Source organism: Chaetodon trifascialis, chromosome 2 (assembly GCF_039877785.1).
Source record: "Chaetodon trifascialis isolate fChaTrf1 chromosome 2, fChaTrf1.hap1, whole genome shotgun sequence".
Taxonomy (NCBI): domain Eukaryota; kingdom Metazoa; phylum Chordata; class Actinopteri; order Chaetodontiformes; family Chaetodontidae; genus Chaetodon; species Chaetodon trifascialis.
Genome location: NC_092057.1, coordinates 12,982,294 through 13,008,186, shown reverse-complemented (window position 1 = coordinate 13,008,186; position 25,893 = coordinate 12,982,294). Strand labels below are relative to the sequence as shown.

The 25,893-nt window shown below is 45.5% G+C and overlaps 1 protein-coding gene across 3 annotated transcripts in view; it reads right to left on the bottom strand.

Annotated features, from left to right (window-relative positions):
- Positions 1-3,351: 3,351 nt before the first annotated feature.
- Positions 3,352-25,893, bottom strand: part of dlc1 (DLC1 Rho GTPase activating protein) — a 77,215-nt gene continuing 54,673 nt past the window's right edge. For all 3 annotated transcript variants that reach the window (XM_070971169.1, XM_070971177.1, XM_070971187.1), the window contains 13 exons: positions 19,785-19,856; positions 18,078-18,159; positions 16,841-16,904; positions 12,661-14,336; positions 11,732-11,911; positions 10,031-10,190; positions 8,743-8,950; positions 8,011-8,227; positions 7,512-7,626; positions 6,253-6,468; positions 5,238-5,455; positions 4,951-5,124; positions 3,352-4,859 (listed from right to left, as the gene is read on the bottom strand). In XM_070971169.1, the coding sequence (XP_070827270.1) occupies positions 4,760-4,859; positions 4,951-5,124; positions 5,238-5,455; positions 6,253-6,468; positions 7,512-7,626; positions 8,011-8,227; positions 8,743-8,950; positions 10,031-10,190; positions 11,732-11,911; positions 12,661-14,336; positions 16,841-16,904; positions 18,078-18,159; positions 19,785-19,856 (3,482 nt within the window). In that variant the 3' untranslated portion in view covers positions 3,352-4,759. The remainder of the gene's footprint in view (positions 4,860-4,950; positions 5,125-5,237; positions 5,456-6,252; positions 6,469-7,511; positions 7,627-8,010; positions 8,228-8,742; positions 8,951-10,030; positions 10,191-11,731; positions 11,912-12,660; positions 14,337-16,840; positions 16,905-18,077; positions 18,160-19,784; positions 19,857-25,893) is intronic.

Here is a 25,893-nt window from a genome sequence, read left to right as displayed (position 1 = left end):
TATGATGTTTGGGCGACCTTGGACAGACGTTGTGTATTGCAGTAGTAGTCGATTGAGGCCAACTTGGGCGCGAACCTGATGCAGCTTTGTATACTGTGGAGGGACGCTGCCCCCTAGCGGTCAACATGTGCCATTATTCCAATAGAGAAGCGCTCCTGGAAAATTAAACGGTTTGCAAAATGCTTCTTGCAGAAGTGTATGGCACTAACATTTAATAAAAGAATAGACACAGCTGGCAATGTGTATGTTTCATGACAATACAGCTACGTGCTTTACATGCATGAAACAAAAAAATAAACAATCTTTTGGACAGATTTTATTGAAAGCTGAAAAACTGAGGTGAGAGGAGACCCAGAAGTCGTTTGAACTGTATTTCCTGTGTTTGTGTCACTTGTGTATTCTTATAATTACACTGTGTGCCTTAGCACATTACGCTGATTTTCTGTGTTGAAGGGAGTGTAACACATGGAGAGTGCAGACAGGTCTGTGCTGAGGGTGAGCATGTCCATCAGAGGGCAGTGTTGGACTGTGAAACAGACATTAGTTGTGACTTCCAGTCCAGTCCAGTGACCTCTTGTGTTTGGTCTGAGACACTTCAACAAAGTGTCAGCTGGATGGGCTCCACACCTTTAATCTCTCTGTGCCAAACAGGTAAAATAAGAAAAATACCTGAAGGAAGGCAGATCAACATCTTGAGCTCCACACAGAGAAGGCTGGATGGTGTGTGTGGTGGTACAGACTGTGACTGTGAGGATGTCTAGTCCTTCTGTTTTTGAACCGTTTTCAATCTGACTGATGAGTGCTTTCAAACATAAACATACATGCTGCCACATCATATCCGTGGGATTTGGATTTGCCTCAGCGATTAGGTCATTAAAACAACTAGATTGTGTGTGTGTGTGTGTGTGTGTGTGTGTGTGTGTGTGTGTGTGTGTGTGTGTGTGTGTGTGTGTGTGTGTGTAGGTGTGTTTTTACAGGCACATTCTGTTCATACATAAGGATACACCAGCCTAATTCTTTGAACACAGATCTGTTTTTCCCCGCCTACAAACTTCCTGACTTTGGAATTTCTGGAGAAATCGAGATATGATGAGAGACGATATGAGGTCAACTGCAGAAGCACGTGTGACTAAACTGTTGTTCTTTTCCCTGTTGACTCTTAAAACACGGCACTATCGGGATGACATACCGTTTCTGTTGCCACAACAATACCAGAAGTAATCCATCAGAGGATTCCAGTCCGCATGGAGAAATGTGACCCACAGTGTGTGTACATCCTGTGGGATTTGTGACCAAACATGACGACTTACTGCCTGTGTTAGTGTGGATGCCAGGAGGAGCTCTGCTTTACCTGCATGGTGTGATGCAGGAAATAAAAGGATCTGCAAGATGCAGGTCAGGCCTGGTGGTGTCAGCTGTTCAATGAGCACGTGCAAGCCAAAGTAGAAAAATGGGACTGTGCTTGATTTCATGAGTTTATCACCCTTTGGCCTTGCAGTTGGTTGAAACCTGCTGTTGAGCAAATGAGTGGTGCTGATATTCTCTATAGAAATGAGATATGGAATGAGAGCTCAAGCTCCTCACCCAGCATGAATCCAGCAGTAACCTTCATACTGAATCCTTTTTTTTTTTTTCATAAATGCTGCACTCACTTCATATGCACTCGCACGTTTGTGTTCATTTATCAATGTGGGAAACCTTCTGCGCCGGATTCTCAAACAACCGTGCAGGAATGCACCCCTGGTGCTGACTCTTGGTCAGCCTTATCTGGCCCTGCTCAATCTCCCAGAGGTGTTTGGGTTCCCAGCAAAAATACTTACACATGTACACACAAAAACATGGCAGCATTTAGAGTGCACACACACACACGCACACACACACACACACACACACACACACACACACACACACACACACACACACACACACACAGACACAGAGGCAGAGCTGTGTTTCCATCACTTCTGGGGACATTACAGAGACTTGCTCTAACCAAAACCACTGCTTGCCCTAACCTAAACCTAACCTTAACTTCATGTTATGGGGATTCACGTTTTGTCCCCATAAGGAAGCTGAGTCCCAGAATGTGACTGTGTAAACAAATTTATGTGCTCACAGTTGAGTAATTCACCTTCAAACACACGCACAGAGAAGAAATAAGACAAGAAATAAGACAAGACAGATGCAGAATTTGCCTGTAGAGGTTTATATGATTGAAACAAACAGTGAAGACAAATCTGTTGCGTGTGCATAACAAACTCAAAGGCCACAACATGATTACATCTGTGGTTACGTGTGTGAGTCTCTGGCTAATCTCTAGTTCCTGCGTTGCACTCAAGAGGAGAGGACGTGAAGTGTTCACGGTCCACCAGGAAAAAAGTATGCATTGTCTTGGCGGTGGGCTTTCACAGTCAAGTCAACGCTTGTCTCCGCTGTCACACTGTACACGGCTGGAAAGTACCTGTCCTCGAGCTATGTAAATACAGTTTATAGATCCTAATAACTCCAGTGTTTGCGTAAGAGCAAAGCGTGAACATGTACAGCACACGGAAAGATGATCTTGCTGCTGTAGACTTCTTGTTTTGTCAAGTGATTAAAAACACAAAGGAGTACATTAGACCCCACTCTGACCCTTGGACCCCCCTTTCTTTGCCGCGTGACTGACCCCCTCCTTGTTGAGTCTGCCGGGTCTAGACCAGGCCAACCGTGGTACAACGGACCCCATTGTCTTCTTTATGAAACTGTTATGTAAGAAATAAGACAACGAGTGAGATCACCATCTTCCAAGCCAGTTGATACCCCCCCACACGCAGCTCACGCCTCTCTGGGCCAATCTTGGATATGTTGGTGTGGAATGAAGCAGAGAGGTAGCGGTGAGGTGAGTCTGGATCTGAGGAGGTGAAATAAACTGCAGTGTAAACAAGTGACTGGAGAGATTATGAGGGATTTAAAGAGTAGAGCCACATTTTTTGGCCTGAAAAGTCTCCTGCATGCTCATCATTACATAACTCTCAAGACACAACTTTTTATTTTTATTTTAATACATTTAATAGTGCACTTTGATTAACCTGTACAGAAATAATATTAATAAAAAAGATAAACCATTTGTTCATTTCTGTAACACAAAGCTTAACATTTACAATAAAATAAAATAAAATAAAATGATACAAAACAAACATATATCTGAGGTATAAATATATTTGTTTTAAATTAACTGTCATTGTCATGCGTTATTATTTGGCAGAGACACAGTTAAAGGTACAAACATTTACGATATGAACAATGGCTTAGTGAATTAATCCGACAACTCAACACGACAAATGCGAGCCCTCAGATTGAAGCGTGACTGTTATGAGGACCTAAATCTCTTACTTCTTTTCATAAACACGACACAGCACAGAGAAAGAAGCTTACACAAAGATAGTTTTCCTTCCTTTTGAAATCACACAAACATTCAATCTGCCCTCCTCTTTACAGTAAAACCTGTAAAATCTCCACCTTTATAAAAGGACCATTTTTTTCTCTGTTTATTTCTCATCTTTTATAGGAGTAGCCAGAGGTTTCTGTCACAAATTCGAACAGTGCGTTGCTTTTTTTTCTGTTCTCGTGCATTTTTTTTTATTTTATTTTTTTTTTAGATGTATACAAGTGATGTAAGGTCTGCAACAATAAAACAAGTGAACTGACTGTGCTCTTAACTGGACTACCTCTGGCTTTTTTAAGAGGAGAGGAATAACTCAATACTCAAAACTTTTCACAAATTTGGTCCATTATTGCAGATGTGTTGGTCTTAAAATGTGGTTTTGTTGGTGTGATTGTGTCTCTAACACTGAGCCTCAGTCACAGACTCTTTAACGAGCTATTATGGCTTTTTGCACCCTGCCTGTTAGCATAATAACAATTTTTTCCCATGCATCTTCCAAACAACCAATAGAAAAAACATCGAGGCTCAATGAATTTTGATTCCTCTATTCGTATGTCAGTAAATGAGGCCCTTTCTTCGATCGTTCCTTCTCTTTTTGGTGAGCCAGCCACCGATTCTCATCTGTCTCCCTCTGCTTCAACACCAAAACCCTTTGCGGTATCATCTCACGATATCCTCCCTATTGTCTCTACTCCGTCTGCATATTACCAGCACGTTCACATCTTTCTTCACCCATGGATTCATCAATCAACTGACCATAATATTGTCTACTATTCCTCCTGTGCTTTGCTGTAACAGAGAAAAAAAGGGACAGAGGTAACACAAGACAGACACAAACCATTATCGTCAACACAATACTGTATGTACACATTATGTTGCCACTGGAAACCAGTGAGAGGAATATGTATTTATTAGCCGTTTGTTGCTTTGAACACACATGCACACACTCGCGCGCGCACACACCCACTGAAACCCCTTTTGCTTCTCAGAAGCAATAGAACCCTTTGGATAAAGTTTAAACCTCACATCCCGACTCAGCGACGTCACGTCCTTTGGCCCAGATAAATGTTTGTGCCACACGAGTCTTCTTATAGCATACTGAGAGCCACAACAGAGCAGTTTCAAACGCTAGCATGACGAAATCAGAGCAAAAAAAAAAAAAAAGTCCTTCAATCCAGGATCCAGGATTTGTCTTTGAAATATGTGTATGATGAGGCTTGGACCGCAGCTAGCTCTCGGTTGGAATGGGTGGAATGAGTCATTCCGAGTCCTCTGTCAGATCCAAATTCGAAGGAGCTGTTAAGTCTGTTGTTGCCCAAATTGCACGCTGCTTTCTCATTTGTCCATGGGCACGGTGAATGAATCGCGTATCCGCGCCACCTCGGCGGCGCACAAGTGTCCATACAGTTTATTGTACCACTCTGGGAAACGACCCCTGAAGAAAATGAAAGAGGCATGGTGTTAGCTCATTGTGCCAGCAGCTAAAAGACATCGAATGTCTTTGCTCCCGTCATGCGTTCACTCACCTGCAGTCGATCCTGGAAATATGTGTGAGTCTGGACTTGTTGGCTCCGCAGGGCTCGATGTAGTAGCGTGAGGTGAGGACGTTGGCCCGAACGCCTACAACAGGTGCGCCTTCGTGGTCCACAGATGTACACACCAGTGCACACGCGCCCTTTGGCAGGTCTGTTACCCATGTTCTGGTCGAGAGAGTGAAGAGTTTGGATTAAAAAACTTTAAATCAGAGGAGAATGAATACATTGAAGACAAAGAGAGAAACGAGGCAGAAGAGGAGGATCATGGGGATGTGTACCTGAGCACCAGGTGGTCTCTGGTGGGATGTGGAGCCATGGTGTTCCTGACATACTGGTAGACCTCTGTTCTCTCATCCAGGGTCTCCACCATCCGGCTCTCCAGCAGGTCCTCGTCCCAGTGGCCCTGCTCCCGCAGCACTCGTGTCAGAACCTCCTCGGGACTCGCAGGCACCTCCACGGTCACCTTCCACAGCCGCAGAGGGAAGCCATCATGCACCTGGAGAAACAGATGGAAAGGCCCCATTAAGTCACACACAACTCTCTTTTAAATTAGCAGCGTGGAAAGTTAAATACTTGTGAGATCATACTGTATATTCAACACTTGACATCATATATTTGAGCGGCAGGGGTTAATGTGGTGAAGCTTCCTTTTGGATATCTATCAGTCCTGTTCGTGGAAATTAGACGTGGCACTCCAGCCATAACTCAACACACAACAGACAGGCTGTGTTTCAAAATCCTCCCAATGCCCTTTAGCCAAGTCAGCTGCTCCACTCTGCCATCAGATGATAACGAACACGCTCTCTGCGCCTTGTGACCCTCAAACTGGAGAAAAGATAACTTCACACAGGGCCCTTTGCACACTAGACACAGGAAATGTCGGCCTGGGATCATGATTGTGTATGTGTCTATGTCAAGCTGATGTCATTCTGGGATTGAGTCCAGTACTGGGATGGGAATGAAAAGCCAAGGGCCAGGCCAGTTTCACACGGATGTGTTTCTATACAGGAAACCCTAACTGCTGGTTTTCCACTGGATATTTAGAGAAGCAGGAGAAAGTTTGGAGAGGCAGACATAAGAGGGAGAGGAGAAGACAGGAAACGCAGATAGCTGAAAAGACAGCGTGTGCTTCGTGAGTGGCGGCTTGTTTACGCGCCACAGACAGATTGGCGGATGATCTGTTTTTTCTCTCATCATTTCATCTTTCATGACTGCATAATATTCACCCTCTGAACGCAGCCACACTGAGCAGATGGCGTGTGAAAAAGACGAACTGCAGCGAGCTGTTCTTACCTTCCGACAGGCCAGCTCGGCGTGCTCGGGTGTGGAGCAGCTGTCATAACCTCTGAACTTGTCCTTGGCCTCTTTGAGGAGGGCGTCCAGGCTTTCCTGTAGGCAGGCCCTGTACCCTCCCTGACCGGCCTCTTCCCCTGCGAGGTCCTCCAAACGTTGTGGCAGCAGCGCCTGCTCCACATACGAGTTCCTGCAGCGATTCATCTCCTCTGGGATCTGTGGGACGGGAGGAGCAAGAGGACAATGAGGGTCTGTCCTCACCTTCTCAATGTGTTGCTGTTAGCCATGAGGAGCTGGGTGTATGATGGTTAAACGTGCTTGATTTGACAGTTTGGTTTTGTGAGAAAACTTTGGTGAGAATGTAACAAATTAAAGTTCAACTCCACTCAAAAATGAGTGATCAGCACCAAATCTGTGCTTCATGTTTTTATCAGACATCTCCATCGTGGCTGCATTAATCTCCTTATTAAGCCTGACTTGCAAAAGGATGCAACACAATTAGAAATGAAAACACTACATCCTTTTTTCATCTCCTTGTTAGCTTAGCTCGGTCTCTCTGTCTGTTCGTACCTGCTATCTTTCAGATTTAATTGAAGATAAACAATATTACTGTCTGAGAAGAAGGATTTCCATTCGATAATAAAATGCTTTTTGAAATGGAGGCCAATTTCTGTTGGGAATTTCAGGGCTCTTACTCCTTTTGTGAACCTTCATGAGCAAATCGAGATGTGATTAAAAGCAAATAATTCAGGAGGTAATTGAGTTTGTTTGTTGTGTAATGTAAACATGACAGGAAGCCTCTCCCACAATCTAATTAAACTTTGAACACTAATGATCCACAGCATGCATCCTTTTAGCATTTACTGTAGCATGTCAGAGAAGGCTGCACCGGGGAAAATTTTAGGCTGAAAGGAATTGAAAGTGGATTAGTAAATGCAGTTTGGTGATTATTTCCTGTTTACCCAGTCAAGTCTACAGTTCTGCATTAATGGGGGCATTTAAAACAGGATGGTTGGCACATTTACTTGACACTGCTTTGAGCAAATGATAGCATGAACGGGATCAACGAGTTATGTAACTGAGGTTATGTTTGTTTATAGAACAAACACAGGGACACAAGGTACATGGTACAGTGAGCCGGAGGTGACATTCATTCTGTCAGCAAACACAAAGCCATCACGCACTTTTCATTTTCACGCTTTAGCTTTAAGAGTGAGCCGTTGAGTACACATTCAGCTCCTGTGTTTTTAGCCACTGACCCGGAAGAGTTTCCTGCACTCCTGGATCATGTGTGCCAGGCCATGAGTGGCGGCCAGGTTCTCATTCAGGTCTCTCTGGTCCGGCTTTCCCAGTGTCTGCTTCCGGTTCATCACCCTTTGGCCGACGAGGGGGGAAAAGACAGAAGGACACAATGAGATCAGTAAAAGCATCTAACATCCAGACAGCGGGAGAGCAGGGGAAGTCAGAGAAGGAACGAACCTCCTTCTGCCAAATGCGGAGCAAAATATGTTTCTTAATTAGGTTAAGGTGTTTATGTAATCTTTCTATTTCCTCTGTCTCTCTCCCTTCCTCCTCTCTCAACTCCATCTACAGTATCCTGCTCTTTTGTTTCTTTAGAGCGACCCTTTCCTGTTTTGAGACTGTACTGCACATAACATGTTATGTAAGCAGCTAATACTATAACTGCATCTGTGATGGCAATCAAAATAAAGCTGATGGTTACAGTGGTGCAGAGGCGCACACGCAGCAGACACACACCTCGGCGAGGAGCTCTCCTTGCGCCGCAGAGTGTTGAGGTGGAAGAGGGACGGGGCCAGGCAAACGGCCAGGTTGGTTGGAGTCATCTGGTTCTCGGCCACGCTGGCCGTCACGTCACTCAGCAGACACAGCAGCGTCCGCAGCGCCTCGCGGTTCTCGTCAGGCAGCAGCAGCACGGCGGCGCGCACCGCCTGCAGACGGAGCTCTTTCGGCATGTCTGGAGAGGAAGAGGCTCGTTGTTAATATGTGTAGAAAATGACCACAAATAGCTAGTGTCACGCTGCATTATTTCACGTTTTTTTTTGTTTGTGAAGGGCTTCCCTCTGCCTGCCAGGAATGATTTACAATGGGATCTGTTTCCAGCTAAGTGTGTTATATAAGCCTACGTGTGTGTGTGTACACTATATGTTTCATACTTCATGCACAGGAATGGTTCTGTTTCACCTTGTATAAACAGCTCCTAATGCAGCTAATGCGATCATAAAGGAGCAGAACTTGAGCGCCACATTAACAATGAGTCACAGACGGATGAACCAATAGTGCCTTAAACACTTCACTCCACAGGTATTTCCTGCACTAATCTTGTTTGTTTTCTTCTTTACGGTTTCACAATTTCTTGCTCCATGACAGGCAGGCATCCACAGCTCTAAAACAATAGCTCTTCATGCAATCATCTCACAGATGTGTGTCTGTGTGTGTGTGTGAAGCAAAGGCCTGTGTGTGTATTCTTACACTGATAAATCTGGAGGAAGGTCTCTGACAGCTTGCTGGTGAGGAGGGGCTCCGGCAAATCTCTGAAGTACTGCTTCAGCATGTCTGCGACGTCATATGCCGATTGGCCCTCGTAGTTGACCCCTCCTCCGTCTGCACCGCTCGCCTCATTCATCTGACGAAGAGCTTGGATGCGAGATTTAACTCCTGATTTCCTGAAAAGACCCACCTGGAAAAAAAGAGTGAAAGACAAAGAGAGACTTACGTCATGAATACAGCACAGAAAGCTGGTAAGTCAGCTTTGAACTATAATTCTCCTGTTAGTCTCAGCATTACCATGAGTACAATGTTTGATCCTACTGTTAAGGCGTATCAAATTGGTTAATGTTCCCAAAGCACATCGGAAAAAAAAATGTCTTTTAATGCTTCAGACTGTTCATTGAAAACTAATATTCTCGAGTGATCCCTAAATCCAGAGCTTACAGTCAATATGGTTACATCACAACAGATCCTGTTGACTGTATTAACAAGAAGCTCTGTGACACCCAGCGGGCATTCTTGTACTGAATGCTGTGTAGGACCTTGTCAGTGGCCTTATGAGGCTGTATGAAATGGCAATGTTGGGGAGGAAAAGAGAAAAAGGCCGTTGACTTGTCCAGCCGGAATATTTTCCATGAGCTTTCACCACTTCCAAACAGAAGCGCCTTGTCCTGCTTCGAAAAGAACACCATCACTCTGTTTTCTGTTTCTGCCCTCCATTAATGGCCATTTACTCCACACTGCCCTTTTCTTCCCTCTTTCACATGAATGTGCGCACACAGTCCGAGATGAATCTTTCATAACGTCTCTGGATTTAACAGGTGACTTAACAGCTGCACGCTCTGACTCTGTCCAGGCCTCGCCGCTTCAGCGAATGTGTGACAGAGAAGAGAGAAAAGGGGGACAGACAGAAACTGTACACACACACACACACACACACACACACACACACACACACACACACACACACACACACACACTGACTAAGTGGGTATCAGGTTTTTTCCGATTCCCCGCTCTATATTACGTAACGTGCAGTGAAATGGATGAGTATTTGACTGATTGCAGATGTCATGAAATTCTGATATTATGTAACTTCAGCACCTTAAAGAAAAAGGTTTTTGCTGTGGAAACTGAAAACAGTACTTTACGCTTAATGATAGACTGGCAGGAATTCTGATGTTATATGTACACTGCAATTACTGTATATGCACAGGTTTATGTACACAGCTGTCCACATGTGTGTGTTTACTTGTGTACTTTATGTTACCTGGTCGAGGCACTGATTGCGTAAATAGCGCATGGCCTGCTGAATTCCCTGAGGGAGGGGCTGTCCTGTCCGCTGGACGATGACTTGTAGTGGCACACCGAACACATTCCTGTCTTTATAGTCGCGCACCTTGATCCGCTTCATAAACTTCGGCACAGCCCTGCAACATACACACACGGGAAAAGAATACTCATCAACATCTGCCGCATTGACGTGGATTTTGAGAAGAATTTAGCACTCATATATTCACTTCAATCAAAATTTAGACTAACAAGACGGATCCCATGGAGACAATGCCTTTCCATTTTGTTCAGGTTTAATGTAACACTCTGCAAGACTGAATCAAATTACGTGTGTGTGTGTTTTATGTGTGTGCAAGGAGGAAACCAAGCTGCAGAAGCCTGTCTCCAGGTTTATGAGAGGGGTGGAAAACACAGGGTGAGGGGAGAACGGGGGAGGGGGTGGTAGTACGCCGGGGTGTCAGAAGGGGAGGATCCCACTGTTTTTATACATCCGCACCAAGTGTCTGTCTCACTATTTGTTACTCTGTGTGTGTGCGTGTGTGCACTTGCAAGTGAACACCAAGTCTGCAACCACAAACCCCAGAGTTGAAACATGCATCTCCGACCGTTTCACAAGAATGTGCCCGCAAATTTATGGCTGTGTGTCTATCTGCATGGGTGTGAGTGTGTTTAGCGGAGAGACGCTATGTATGACTCAGGACAAGCTTGTCTTTGTAAGAGCAGGCGTTCACAACACTCGGAGCGCTTCTCCGGACCGCAGTTTGGGAAAAATGGGAAAAGAGCATATTATGATCCCGGCCCGGAATTCTGAATATGTGTGGGCCTCCGGTGGCCAACAAGTGGCCTCTGTCTTTCAGTGATCTTTCAGCCTGTCATGAGACAAGCTGGGGTCAGAATGCTTTCTATTCCTGTCCAAGGAAGGGACAGTGCAAGTGGAAAAACACAACAAAACAATGTGATTTCTCATTTTTAGTTGTTTGGACACTTCAGGTAATGCTGGGAAACTAACGCTAATGTTTGCTCAGTCCACAAAACTTTTGCACAATAATGCTTGTCGGTATTATATATTTCAACTGTGAAGAATGTCCCAGACTTTTCTGGTCAATGGTGCTTTTAGTTCAGGGCTTCCCTATTAAACAGCATGTCTAATAGACTTGTCCCCAGTATTCCCCTCCAGAAAAGAGAGAAAGGGGCAGGAATATAGATAAAATGAGGAGGCACAAGTTAGGATAAGGAGGATATTCGGTGTCATTGGATAATCATGAGCTACATATAAAATGAGGTCAGACCAATAGTTTAGAAGCGGTAGAGAAGGAGTTGTGGTGGAGGAATAATTGTTCAGGACTGATCTTTCCAGCCTCCAGCTCTCCTAACACCATGTGTGTGAACTGCCATGATTGCCCCGTTGAGGAAAAGACAATGTACACCCCTTCCCAGCAATTACGGGCCTGGGAAAAGAATGTGAAACCCAACCTCTGTGGACAGCCGTCACCACGCTATACAACAACCTGCAGATGGAAGGGATTGGAAGACGGGTGGGACGGAGGGGTAGTAGTTGGATGGCCGAATGGAGACATTCAAGGGCATCGCTTACAGGGAGCAATTATCCACACGCAGAAGGCATTTGACATGAAAAACAAGCTTTAAACTCCTACGTAAACGCCCCCAGTCCACTCACCAGCTGAAGCCATGTTTGTTCGTAGGGGTGTGTTTCTCTAGCAGAGCAGTGAGCTGCAGCAGGGAGAGCTTCTGGAGCAGATTCATCTGTAGCACAGACTGGCAGCTAATCTGGAGCTGGGCCGAGGCCAAGCTGGGCCGATGGGAGTTCTGGAAGCTCGGCCAGCGAAGTTTCTGAGGCCTGGAGTGCAGGGAAAGAGAAAGAGAGAGCACAAATTGAGATGTGAAGAGTAGAACGTTGATTAAAAAGGAGCAGTTTAAGTCTTGGGATCTATTTCATGCTTTTGTGTATATATAAACTAAACACAGCCACACACAGTATCTGCAGCTTCATGAGCCAAGTGATCGGTTTAGGGATTACAGGGATTTATGTACGCATCAATCAAGAGACTGCCTTAAAGACTAAAAATCCACACCCGCCCAAATGTAATTCTGCCTGTGGATTCCTGAACGAACAGCAACAGTCCCCATGGAGACCAAGCAGCATTCCAGTGTATTCAGCACCATTACGTAAGGAGAGAAGTCTCAGCGTGTCCCCCTGTTCATCCTTTGCTGTCACTTTCTTAGAAAACTCTTGTTTTCTTGGTACCTCAGTGTTTGTCTTTCTATTGTTTTGTTTCTCCTCCAGCTTTTTCACGCACCAAGGTAATGTTTGGCAGGAGTTTTCCAGAAGAAGACGAAACACATGAGCATGCTTGGAAGCAGCTGGTTGAGTTAGAGTTTTCTCTTTAAGGATCGGTTCACTCAAACAACAAAAAGTAAAAAGGAAGACTTTCTTTGGAACTGCTTTCTACAGAAGAAGCAGTCCTTATGAAAAGTTTTGAGACCATTATATTGGGATGGAGGTGTTTTTTTCCCATCATTTGGTGAATTGACCCTTTAATGGTTATACTGCATTTGTATACGACAGTTTCGATTTTCTTTACTGACCTGCTGGTTCTGGTTAGAGACGCCCCGACACCAGAATCTCTTCTTTCTCTCATGCCTTCCTCTCCCTCTCCCAGCGGATTTCCTGTGCTGTCTTGGTCACTTCCGTTCTCCGTCTCCTCCAGGCGGTTCTGCAGAGGAGAGGATGGGCATGGGGAGGCTGAGTCCAGTGCTGAGTCTGAGTCTCCTTCTTCTTCTTCATCCTCCTCCTCCTCTTCCTCTTCACCGGCCACAGCCTCTGGCCAGGCGTTAGCGAACCGCTTCAGGCCAGTAACATGTTGCAGCACTTGCTCCAGTTTGCGTTCATCCCCCTCTTCCTCCTCCTCTCTCTCGGTGTAGGGGACGTTGTCATAAAAACTGAGCCGGCTGTCGACGGAGCCCGAAGAGGCACGACGCTGGCGTCTGCTCTGCCGCCCCCTGAGGATGACTGAGTTCCCATTATCATTCCCGTTGTTATTGCGTGAACTCCCGTCCTGCAGGGCTTTGGGGAAGGTTCCAGGCTTGTGACCTTCTGGTAAGTAGAAGAAGATCATACCCTCCTCTTCTTCCTCCTCCTCTTCTTCTTCCTCTTCTTCTTCCACTTGTCTGCTGTTGTCTCGAACACTGAAGTTGTTCCTGCGGTTCTGCTCAGCAACTGTCATCCCATTGCTGGCTTGGCAGGGGATGGGTGGAGCAGATTTGGGTGGGGGCGTTGGCTGTCGATCTGAAGCTTGTTGAGGGATGCTGAAAGGATCAAAACCCTCCAAATACATTCCTCCTCTCTTACTCGAGCCTGCGGCCGTGCTGTGGCTGCGAGCGCGAGTCACTGGGCTCGGAGTGCTCACTGCACTTCCACTGCTGGCTTCGGACTGGCTGCTCCCAGTGCTTCCAGTGCTGCCGTTGCTGGTCTGAGTGGAGTAGGAAACAGAGCGATTCCTGTTAAGTGTCATGGTCTGCGTGGGATTGCGGTGGTGATTGAGGTTCTGGTTGAGGTTGATACTGGAGATGTCCACACAGTTGAGCCTCCGCAATTTGTCATCATCTAGACCCTCTTTGATGACAGGGCCACTGATTTCAATCTTCCCTCCACCGGTGCTCCCCTTCTTCTTTCTCTTGGAGGTGGTGCCACTGCGCAGCCGCAGACTCTCCATCCTCTTGAGGAAACTCTTAGCTCTCGAGCGTGTGCTTTTGCCGCTACCTGCGCCTCTGTCCAGGCTTCCTCCTCGTCCACCCATCGCTTTCACATCAAAGGTGAACTGCCCGAGTGTCTCCAGGGGCGATGGAGGCATCCCATCAGACAGCGAGTCCTCATTAGCGCATCCTGACCCGCCTGTGCCCGATGACGAACACATGCTAGCTACAGAGCTGGCGCGAGTGGCACCAGCAGGTACAGCTTCATTTGTCAGGGTGGCAGCATGGCTCTTCTCTTCTCCTCTTCCCCCACTCCCGCTGCTGTGGATGGAGCCCACTTCAGGCTGTTCACTGAGGTCCGTCAGCACGCTCTCTGAACTATTGCCTTCATGCAGGGCGAGCTTGCCTTTCTGCGATACCTGGTCCTTTGGGAACAGGGGCGTGGCAGCATTTGGGGTCAGAGTGGAAAAAACCTCCAGCTCCTCCATACGAGACCAGCGCTTGCTGTCCCTCTGGAAGGTCCAACGGCCACTGATGGCACAAGGCTCGTCCTCATCTGAGTCCTCACTCTGGGTAGGGGAGAAGGAGGGGATAAGGGAGAGGGCGGAGGAAACAGTGAGAAGAGAGGAAAAAAAGAGAGGAAAGGAGAGGGAACAGTTAGAGTTAGACATTATGTGCTGCTACGTTTTCCATTTCTTCTCCAACATTCCTCACCTTGGTCCAGGAAACTTTCTGGAGTTATGGAATTTATTTTATAATTTTTGTGCTTGCACATTGCCCTCTGCACATTCATGTTCAGCTCCCTTTTTAATTGTTGTGGTGGTTAGCTTATCATGTCTCATCTGCTTGTAAATAGTGTATCGGGTCAAGCAGTTTTTATTGCCTTTTTATCGCTTTTGTTGTTATTACTTCATTTGTTTGGTTTGCACTGGTTTGTATTGTGTGCGCTGAATAAGCTACTGGATTCCTAAACTTCCTTTGGGATTAATATAATATCTAAGCAAGCATATGGAATATACTGACATGCGACGGCTGTCAAATGCCTTCACAAATCAAGAGCCTTTACATAAGAACATCTAATGATGGATAATGATATTCCTCTTATGAGATATACAACATGTAGATGACCTAACAAGACAATAGCATAACACTATGTTACACTAAGGTCTTGTGGTTAAGAGAATATGCCTCGACGAAGTAAAGATCTCCACGGTCAGCCTGTAAACACGTCTCAAGTCACTTCCTGACTGCATGGACAATACGTGCACAAGACAAAGAGTTACTGAGTCACATGTAGCGTATACACCTTCACAGAATGCACACACCACCCCCAGTTTGGTTAATCTATCTCAGGCCCTGGAGGGACTTCAGGAAATTCCATTATGACCCCCATAGCTCACAATGCAGCCGGCCAGACTGGGGTCAACACCCCCTCAGCAGTCTCTATCCCCTCTGTCTGTACATACTCACAGACACACACACTGAGTGTGAGACACATCAGTCACTGCTACTGTCAATCCATATTCCTTATCCATGACAGAGATACATACACACACGCACTGAACTGGAGATTCCAAAGGAGACTTATATTTCTCAATCAAAGCAGAGAACCAAACCTCATAAAACCAAACCAGAGGCCACAATTTAAACACCTCCATATCTTCATCTTTCTAAAGCCGTATAATCTGAACTCACCAAAACGCAAACATTTTCGCATCTGTCAAAATAAAAAGGTTAGAAATAAACTGACTTGAGAGTTTTTTTAAACAATAATCAGAACCGCCTTTACAAAGATGCCAGGAAATTAGCACTTTGACTAAAGAAATTCCAGTAGAAAAATGTTCAAAGCCACAAAATCCACGTTGCACTCGTCGAGTACCAGCATTCCTGTTTTGCTGCTCACGTGGGCTCCACGTACAGGGATCATCAATTGTGTGTTTTGCAGTGGAAATAAAATGAGGAAAGAATTGCAATCTTTCGCTGCTACGTACAGGGATTTTATTAAAGTCAATGATTTAAAGAGGACAAGAGACTTTCGTGACATTTGTAGACTCCATTGTGGCTTTTTTCTCAAGCTATGTTAGTTGGAATGTGAGATAACGGTAGTAAGCATTGTGCACATTTTTTTCAACATTCTGCGGATATCTTATCCTCAAACCATCAAGCCACCAAAGCATTTACGGCAACGGTGACCGCTTTGAACGTCACACGGACTCCAGAGAATGAAAAGTATTCATTATTACGATTAGACAGATAGAACAAATCAGGAGGAACAAGATTGGAGATTTAAGAAGGAGGGAATGTTAAGACACAAGGAGATCAATGCATTCCTAAGCTGTCTATGGGGGGGGGGGGGGTCGTCCCACAAAGATACCAAGTAACTTCTTTGATTCTCCTACTCTCCTCTGTTGACTCCTGAGTGAAAGGTGCTGCAGAAAAGGTCATGCTGATGAATAGCACCACACACAGAACAAGGATGTTACTATGTAACACTTAAGGTCATTAGGGAATTAAGGTTCACAAAGTGTAAGTCAGTCTAGGCTTTCTAGTTTGTTTGAAAGCGTGCATGGTTCAAAACTGGGTTATTCACAGAAAGATCTTACTTTCTTCGAAGAGGAAAAACACTTTCCAAGAGGCCTGTTTCTGTGACGGTGAGATCTAAGAGTGTGGTGTTGGACGGACTTACGTTTCTCCTAAAAGCTACTGAAAAATGTACCATATTGCAAGAAAGCCACAAAAGCAGGATACTAATTCATTTCATGGTGAGCCAGAAGTACGAGGAAGCATTGGAGGGAGAAGGGGAGCACGCCTTCAGTAGGGGGAGGTCCTGCTGAAAGAGCCCCTTCATTTAGACATTAAAGCTATCCTCCTTCCCCCTAGGGTCCCCACAGCCCACTTGATATAGAAATAAAGCCAACAGGTGCCTTCTCATTAAACAAGATGAGAGAAACGCAGCTTTGCGCCCCGTGGCCAAGAGTGAACTGATGGCTGAGGTGAGGAAATGCAGTTGTGGTTGAGGAGACATGCAAAGGGGCTTTTCAGAAAGGAGTGCCATTAATGTGTGTGCACTTACTCTTTTTCTTTGCGGTGTTATCTCCAGTCTCATTAGAGCACACTTGTTTAGGGTGTTCAGTCTCCTGCAAACACACACACATGCAAAAATTGGTTAAATTCAAAACGGGCTTTAAAATATACTAGCCCCCCACAAACCTCTCATCACCAAGAGGATGTATGACGGAAGAAAGGATGAAACAGGAAGAAAAACGGGAGAGGGGAAGAGAAAGACAGAGGGGGAGCTCTGGGTGCACCCAGGCTGGCTAATGAGCTGCTGAAGGATAATCCCCACATGAGCGGGAAGAGAATGAGAGGGAGAAAGAAAGGGAGAGAGCGAGGAGAATGAAATCTGCTGGAGTGGCGACGACAACTTGTGTGTGTATGTGTGTGTGTGTTGGTGGGGGGTGGGGGGGGGGCAGAAAGGTTATCCCTCCAGCCACCTGGAGACGGGGAGCGAGGGTGGTGGTGGAGTCCACCCTCTGGAGAGCTCTTAGAGCAGATCATGTAACAATGGAGGAATGACGGGATGGGAATTGAAGGATAGTTGGGGCTGTGGGGAGGGGAAAGGCTGCCAAGAGAGGAGACATTGAGATGATAGCTTCCAGATGTATGGAGGGACACCTGCTGTGGTTTATTACTGAGAGTCAGAATTTGATGAAGGAGTCGACTCCATTAAAGAGCCATTAACCTCCTCTTCATATGCTAAATAGCATGGCAGGGGCACCGACGTCAATGCAAACCCAGTCCTCTCCGATGAAACTGACATTTAGCACTTCTTCATACACACAAACTAAGATGTCTTTTTGAAGCATTGAGACCATTCATTTCCCAGCTGTGGAGGAAAATGAATTTCCTATGTTTCCTGCAACAATGAAAAGACTGGAAGTACAGGGCATTGCGTGACCATAGCAATGCTGCAGTGAGAGGCAGGAGTGAGATATGTGCTTGCCAGGATGATACAAAAGACTCTAATGATGGAGGTAAACACTTATCAGCCTCAGAAAAAAAGAAAATAACGAGAGAAGAATGTATGGGCATAAAAAACTCAATGGAGAGAGGAAAAGGTGCAGTACATGGCTCCAAGGTGCTTATCGTGTCATTCTTTCATCTCGCCTGCAACTTTCCAAAGCACGGCTCCTTTTGAAGTCATGCCCTCATGGTTTCATTTGGGGAGGGAAAGAGATAGTGCAGAAAGGAGATGAATAAGAAGAATGGTGCATGAAGTACAAAAGCTTCAGCATGACTTGTAATCTCACCTGCAGAGAGCCTCGATAGCGTCCCGATCGAGGAAGTCATGGTCTCTGGTGACTGAGGAGATGTCAATGGGAAACTGGGCATCTAAACAGAGAGAGTCAGATTAGTGTGGGTGTCTCTGTGCCGCTGACTGGATCAACATGCTCAGATAAAACTTAAGATACAACCCCTAGCCTAAAAAACACCCACCCACTCAAACACCCACCAGGGCCTTCCGTCCCACCTTCTCCCCCCCGCATACAGCCTCGATGAAAAGCTAAAAGAGGAAGTAGTGTCTTAGCTGACCAAACAAACACAGCTGCAGCTTTCAGAGCCGGCAGGCAGGGGGGATGTGGAGCACAGAGGGAGAAAACAGGGGATCGATTGAAGAATGACAATAGGTACTCCACTGCTGCTCAGAGGTCCCACTTCCTTTTGTCGGTCTCATTCTTTCTCCCCAAGTCTACCTCATTAACAGGATCAGTTATTGAGTTGCAGCATTGCCAATGGCATGCAGATAAAGTATGCCTTAAATCATGCAGAATAGTTAAGCACCACAGTGTGGTATGGGGATGGATAGAGGGATTGATTTTAAGATGTTGTCTGGAATGCGTTGACCCAACCCGAAATGGGAATCTTGCATCTACACCCCTGGGGGGCAATGATGATAAGAAAATGCTTTTCAAGGGAGGCACCTTTGGCCAACTGTACTGCAACAGGCCCATCAGTCTGCTTATCTTTAGTGGGGCAATAGTCTTGACAGCACAGACAATAGATTGTCCCACGAACACAAGGGGAGGAAAAAAGTGTCATGCATCGGCACAAATTCCTACTCGCATGGAGACGGCTGCAGGTGACAAACCTCAAGGGTGTAAAATCTGCAAAATGATTGATTGTGGTTGGCACTTTAGTGTTTTGCTCATGTATGTGTAAAAACAGCCTCATCACCTGTGCAGAAACACAATGAGCTTTCCGCTCAAATAGGAAACCTTTTACGGTTAAGTGGCGACAAGCAATGACCTGCTGACAATGGCAGCTTAGGCCTGCTGTCATCGTCCTGTAGTTACATAAGGCCAACTGGTCCATCCATGGTATGCCGTAGCATAGTTGGAGTAGCTACAAGGAGTGTAAAGAATGTCTGATGTATTTTGGTGAGCGTGTATTTAAAACTAAAGGGTCAGGCAAAGCTTTCCCTCTCAACCATTTGTCATTGTATGAGTAACTTAAGAGGGTTTGGACAACATGTTTTGTGTTTGTATTAACAAAGTAAGAAAGACCTTTGGTCCTCAAAGAGTTACTATAGAAATTACATCATAGTTAATGTTTGGAATATAGTAGTTAAGGTTTGTGTGACTTTAACTGCACAAGCACAGCAAAGTACTGGTGTTAAGAAAAAGCACACCCGTTACTCCTCAGGAATTTTATGTTATGTGTGTGTATGTGTGTGTGGCGAACCCCCTGACCTTATATCTGCACAGGCGTGTGTGCATGTTGGTGTTTTGTGTGCTTGGCAAAGGACATCATGGTCACATGTGTTAAACATCATAAGTTATGAAATATCTAGGATGAGTGTGTTTGCCAAGCTGATTTCAGTTCAGATTTTTTTTAGCCTGCTGACATTTAAAAACAAAACCTCTAAAATCTGTCTGATTCTGCCGTTCTTCCCAGTATACCTGTGGCTCTCTCATGTCAAAACCAGTGGGCAGGTAGAGTCTCATAGAGGTTTTTACCTTCATAAAGCTGAGCATACTGTGGAAACCCTGCTGCTCGGAGCCAGGTGCAGGCCTCTTTGGCTTCAATCTCTGCAGAGGACACAAAGTGGAAGAATATGAAGGCGTGTTAGGTGTTGGGGGGGCACTTCAACCCACCTGAACAGAAAATATTATCAAAGCACACACAGACAAACATGCCACATCACCTGACACAAAGGCTTTTTTGCATCACTTAAGTGTAAATGAATGGTCAGTTGAAAAAGGCAGTCCTGTCAAACTATCAAAGTGAGGCAAAACTCTGCAACTGGGAACTCCAACATGCCAGCAGCTTATCAAATGTGAACCCCTTGACCTTGTAAGCTATCTCACACTCGGTCACTCTCCTCTCACATTCTTCTAAAGCTAGAGCTCAAAGCATCCTTCGTGGAAATAGTGTTAACCCCCTCACACACTGAGTGTGTGCCACTTAAGCTCCTTGCCCAGGTGAGGCAGTGGTTTTTTGTTTGGTGGTTTTGTTTGGTGACATTTTAATGTTAACATTAACTTAATGAACCTCGGTTGATTAAGATGCGAGCAGGACATACACATTTTAACATACATATAATGAATGCTTCTCAAGTGTCCATCAATACCATTATTACAGCTGACAGTATAACTGCCAGACAAACTCCTCCATAACCCCCTTTAAACACAAGGTGTGACATTTGGGCTTCTCATGCTAAGTACTGACAGAATGTTGAGGCCCACTCTGTCAGAGGAGCCATGGCGGGGTCTCCCAATTATCTGCGAAAGCCCTTTAGTTGACATATGCCAAATGGCTGCAAACACCCAAACCTCCTCAATTGCTCCATCACCCCCACAGCCAGAGGTTTGTAGGGAGGAGGCAGACACAAACATGTCTCCAGGCCTTAAGGAACTGACTTTACAATGTCCTCTTTAGTAGAATGACAGCAAGCACAAATGTAGCACAACCTTGAGAAAGACTTGTAAACCAAAACCAGAGGAACAAAGGCAGGAAGAGACACCATAACCATGGACGAAAGTGACAACATATAGAATGACTGCAAAACACAAAAGAAACTACTTGCTAATCTCGTTACCAATGCGAGAACTGTGCGCGAAGGCTGGAATTCAGGCAGGATGGTAAAGAGTTTCAAATTTCGAATAGTACAGTCCCTGCATTTAGAGAATGTAGTAACGTCCTTTTTGCTTTTAACAGGGGTGCTATGTTTGGCTGAGCGTGACTGAGCTAATAGTAACCACCGGTGAAGAGATGCAGAGCAGTTTATTTTATCTTCGAAACATCAGTCTGGCAGTTCCACCTCATTTCGAGGATAAATTACACCAAGGAATTGTTCTTTTTTCTTAGCACAAGCTCAAGAACAGAAGCATAAAAGGAAAACCGACTGTGCCTGAAAAAAATCGGAGGACGTTTCAATATTTTGGTGGAGAACTATTGAGATAATAAAGACATGCATGTGCAATAAACAATGTCAAACAAGTGAGACATTAATGACTGGGAATTGACTTTATATAGACAAAAGACCATAAAATACTGTCAGACAGACAGAGAGGGCACAAGAAGACTGCTGCAAAGGGTCTGGGCGCAACCATATACGAGCATTTACATACCAACAACAAGCCTAGACGGCAGACAAACCCGCTAACAACAAGGTGTGACACGACCAAGACAGGGTCTCCCCTCCGTCACTGCAGGGGCCAGCACTCTTCACACAAACCGCGGTGACACGAGCGTGCACCCATGTGTCACATAACACATTAACAACTAAACTAAAAGAGCTCTATTTCTCCCTGCAGATGTGAAATGGAATGTCTCAGAAGCGGTGTGTTTGGTGGGTGTGTTGAGCCTGATATTTTTGGAGCTTAGTGAACCCAGAGGAACGTCGAAACCAAAGAGCAATTATACCAACATTCTTGAAAGCGAGCACTGCGTAGGGCTAAAGATTCTTGCGTTTGCTTGTGTATCTATGTGTGTGTGTGCACATGCAAGTCTGTGTGTGTTTGCAAAGGCCAACCTCATGTTTAAAGACAAACCACTCAGAAGACAGTAAAGCTATTGAAATGCAAATTAGACATACAAACACATGGTTAGCCTTCCACCCCCAAACCCCAAAAAAGAGGGCTATGGGATCCATTAAGTGCCTTTGGAGGGAAGCTATCCAGTGACACACGCCATTGGGCTAGAATGTGTGTCAAATCAACTTTACAGTGACATAATGTGGGCTTGGTGTGCCTCGGAAGCAAAATAATGACAGTATTCGCCACGCATATGGACAAAACGGAATAATATTTGTCACTGCGCCACACTTTGTCTCCATTCATTCATAGGGTGAAGCAAGAATATTTTTCTCTCTTTTGTTTGGCTGCAGGAAGTGGACAGGGGCATGGGGCATCTGGCACAAACAACCTAACAATAGAGCTGCACACACATACAGTTGTATGCATCTGGAATAAAATAAAGTTGGATCAACAAAGCCATAAAAGAGGTTTAGAAGAATATCCCAGGCACTCCAGCCAGAAAAATGTCATCCTACAACACCCCTCCCAATCCTTTACATTTCGGTTTGCTTCAATAACTTGAGATTCGTGGGTGTATTTTATTTTTTGTCTTCCCTCACTGTCCACCACAATTCCTTAGCCCTCGCCAGGGAACTACCTCACTTCCTCTTCCTGCTTCCCTCACAGGAAGAGAGCCGAGCGACGCTGCAGTGGCCGCCGACCACCCGGCTGCAAGGCCCTGCCTTCGTTTGTTCCTGGCCAGATAATAGGCGGAGAGGCAGCCAAGACAAACACCGGCTCCGGTGATTGTGTGTACTTACCAAATGTCCTCATGGTTAAGGACAGCTACAAAGCCACTTACAGCAAGCGCTTCAATATATTCAATCACTGAGCTGTCCTCAAATAGAAAGCTGGAGTTCACTCCCTCCATAATGACGATGATACTTGGTCTACATGTGCCAAGTTGGCTGAGGCACAAGAAATGACAAATGAGAAAGGACTCAGGCCAGCACCAAAGACTCAGAGCCAACCACAGTACTGAAAATACTACATGCCCTGGCAGACTAATTATGCTACAGCTGACCACACATGTCCTTATGTGCAGTGCAATTTCTGGCAAAGCACATTCAAGTCAACATTCCTTGTTTAGATTTAGCTTTTTTTCATGTAGTGAAGTTAGGGATGAAAGCAAGTGCAGATAAATGTAGTTATTCTAAAACACAGACAAGTCCACAAGATCTTTGTCAGACTTTTGACAAAATTTTGACCCCAAAGGCTGCAGGCTATGAGCTACAGGAGCAACATAAGGTTTCAGCCACATGTAGGTCCCTGACAGCAAAAGGTAACCTTCTGCTGAACCAAACCTTTCTCCTGATGGTCATCTTATTACAGTCACTGGTAGTGGTCTGGTTGGCTTGGAGACAGACAGACAAACAAACAAACAAACAAACAAACAGACAGACAGATATGTTAATATGTGAATCTGCGGACAGACGAGACCAGAACTCCTGGTCCTTCTGAGACGACAACACGGGATGTCTGAAATATGTTCATTAGGTGGGACAGAGAGGCAGATGGACATGTGGCTAAAAACGAACTAGCCTCAGAAGGACAGGTTCAATGGACTAAAACTTACATTCTCTGATAATTTAGACACATTTTTAACTAAATGTATTGCTTTATGGACAGAAATGCAGACAAATCATGAACCACAAGTTAATACTGCTGATGATGTGAATGAGCAGAGACAATACAGTCAGACACAGTGCTTCTCAGTGGGAAAGGCAGATGAGAGCGATTACCAGCAGATAACATGACTAATAAGAGCAAAGCTGATGCTAATAGAGATTTCATATGGATCACAAGAAGCTTTCCCCCTGGAATTTGGCCAAAGCTGAACCTGTGAGCGGCCAGTCAGGGTTAAGCTTCACCCACTGCCTAGCGGCGTCGACTTCTAAAGTTATCCATGCGTCTTTACTTTCCTTTTCCCTGCTCACCCTCCTCTCCTCTGCTCCCTCTGCATACTTCAACTCTGCTCGGCCATTCTCTTCTCTCCTTTCCTGTGGCAGGAAATTCTCACAATTGCCGACCAAAGTTTCCCTCCATCGCAGGAGGCAGCAGGGTCTGGCTTGGCCGAGTCTGAATGCTCAGCTCCAGTGGGAGTTTGCCAGCAGTTAGCAAACAAAGGATGCTGCTCCCCACCTCAAAGGCTCTGCTACATATATGGCAAACTGGAGGTCAAGAGCCTGAATACAGTTATCACTGTGGCTGCGTCTTTGAAGTTGGCAGAGAGAGAAGAATGCTTGACTAACAACTGTTGTGAATTGAGGTGGCTTATCTGGAATTACCCGATCATCGCCTGGTCTCAAAGTGCCGCCTGTAAAAAGAACCCAAAAGGCAGGCAGGGGGTTCTTATCTGCTCCAGGTCTGATTGGGTCTCTCTGAAGGAGCTGCAAAGTGGGTCCAGACAAGTGATATGATAAACCAGGCCAGACTCTGTGGCTCAGCAGTAATCTACAACAAGTAAAGCCAGGAGCATGGATGCTGCCAACGTTCGTCCTTCACCTCGATGGTGACAAGGACACAACTTGAAGAACGTGTTTCTAGTTGGCTCATAATCTGACACTTTGTGAAACTATTTCATGAATGTACTTCGAACGTTCTTAACAGCTTGAATAAAGCTTCAGACGGCCTGTTGACTGATTAATTGGTTTGGCCACTAAGATATTTTAAAAACTATCGGTATCAGTGGAGCTGGGGTCTGATAGTGGTGAACGAGCGTTCACCAGATCCTGTGTGACAAGCAGAGCAAGCACCTTTGTGGTAGGACTGCAGACGAGCTCTGTTTCCTACATTATTATATCAGGCATCTCAAGCAGAATCACAGACTTTGGGGGAAAATAATAGCTAAAAAAAAAATCATAATTGCTCCCACTAAGATCTTCCACTATTAGTTTGATGTTCAGTTCAACAGTTGTCAAGTTTCTAATGAAGCCAAAGATTGTTCATCTCCAACAGTGTTGAGTCACAGGGGTGGAGGTGTGTCATATCTGCCAAGCAATTGGCTTTTTGCTGCTCCAAGCAATCGCTATCACTTTGGCATTTAAAAATCCACTATTGGTCGACCTCTGCTGGGGACAGCCGCTTTTTGGACGTGACCAATGTAAAACCCTTCCAGTACTCTGCTGGAATGCAACGATAACAGATTTTCTTCCTGATGGGTATTGGGTTTTGCGATTCCACGGTTCAGACAGCTGGTGTTCCTGAGAGGGTCTGGCTGTTGGCTGAGTGAGACGATGCCAGGAATATCACCATCTGGCCGGCCTCTAGCTAGGCCCCGTTGACACACACACACACATACACACACAGGAAAGAATAATGAGGTTACTACCATGGTGCATTCCAGTCATCCACCACCAGCCAGCGCAGGCACGATTGCAAGGACACATATGAATGCAAACACACAGCTGGTCCACACAGATCATGGCAGAGCTAACTCCAAAGGGCCCTGCGCTCCCTGACAAACGATTTATGCTCACATGGAGAGCCCCAGCACAATCAGGTGACCTCTGATAAGCTTTCCACAGCCAGATGACAGCCTACCTGCTGGGACAGCTCCGTTGATAATATCCATTCATAAACAGATCCCAGGACGACCAAAGTATACGTCCAGCAGAGAAATATACGAACATATGTGTCTCCTCACAGGACATGGAGAAACAGTGCCAGCTGGGTCTAAATCTTTCAGATAAGACCCCTGCTCACTTCCTGTTTCACAAAGTGCAGATGAAGTGTGTTTCCTTTATTTGCTTTTCTCCTTGCACAACCACCAACTGCTGAACCACCTCGCCCCATCCCTGACTGAAGAAGTAAGAGTGAGAACAACAAAATGTGTTTCCTAGTATTTCTGTAACAGCCCTCCTGTTGCAAAGGCACTCATTAAATGTGTGTGGAAGTAGGTGTCAGTGTCATACAATCTCTGGGATAGCGGTTACTGGAGACAGTGTTCATCCAGCTTTCACTGCGATGTCTGTGAGTGTCTTTGGGCACGTTCTTCATGGTTATATGGCTCAAACTCAACCCCTGCGAGCTCATATCTGTTCCAGAC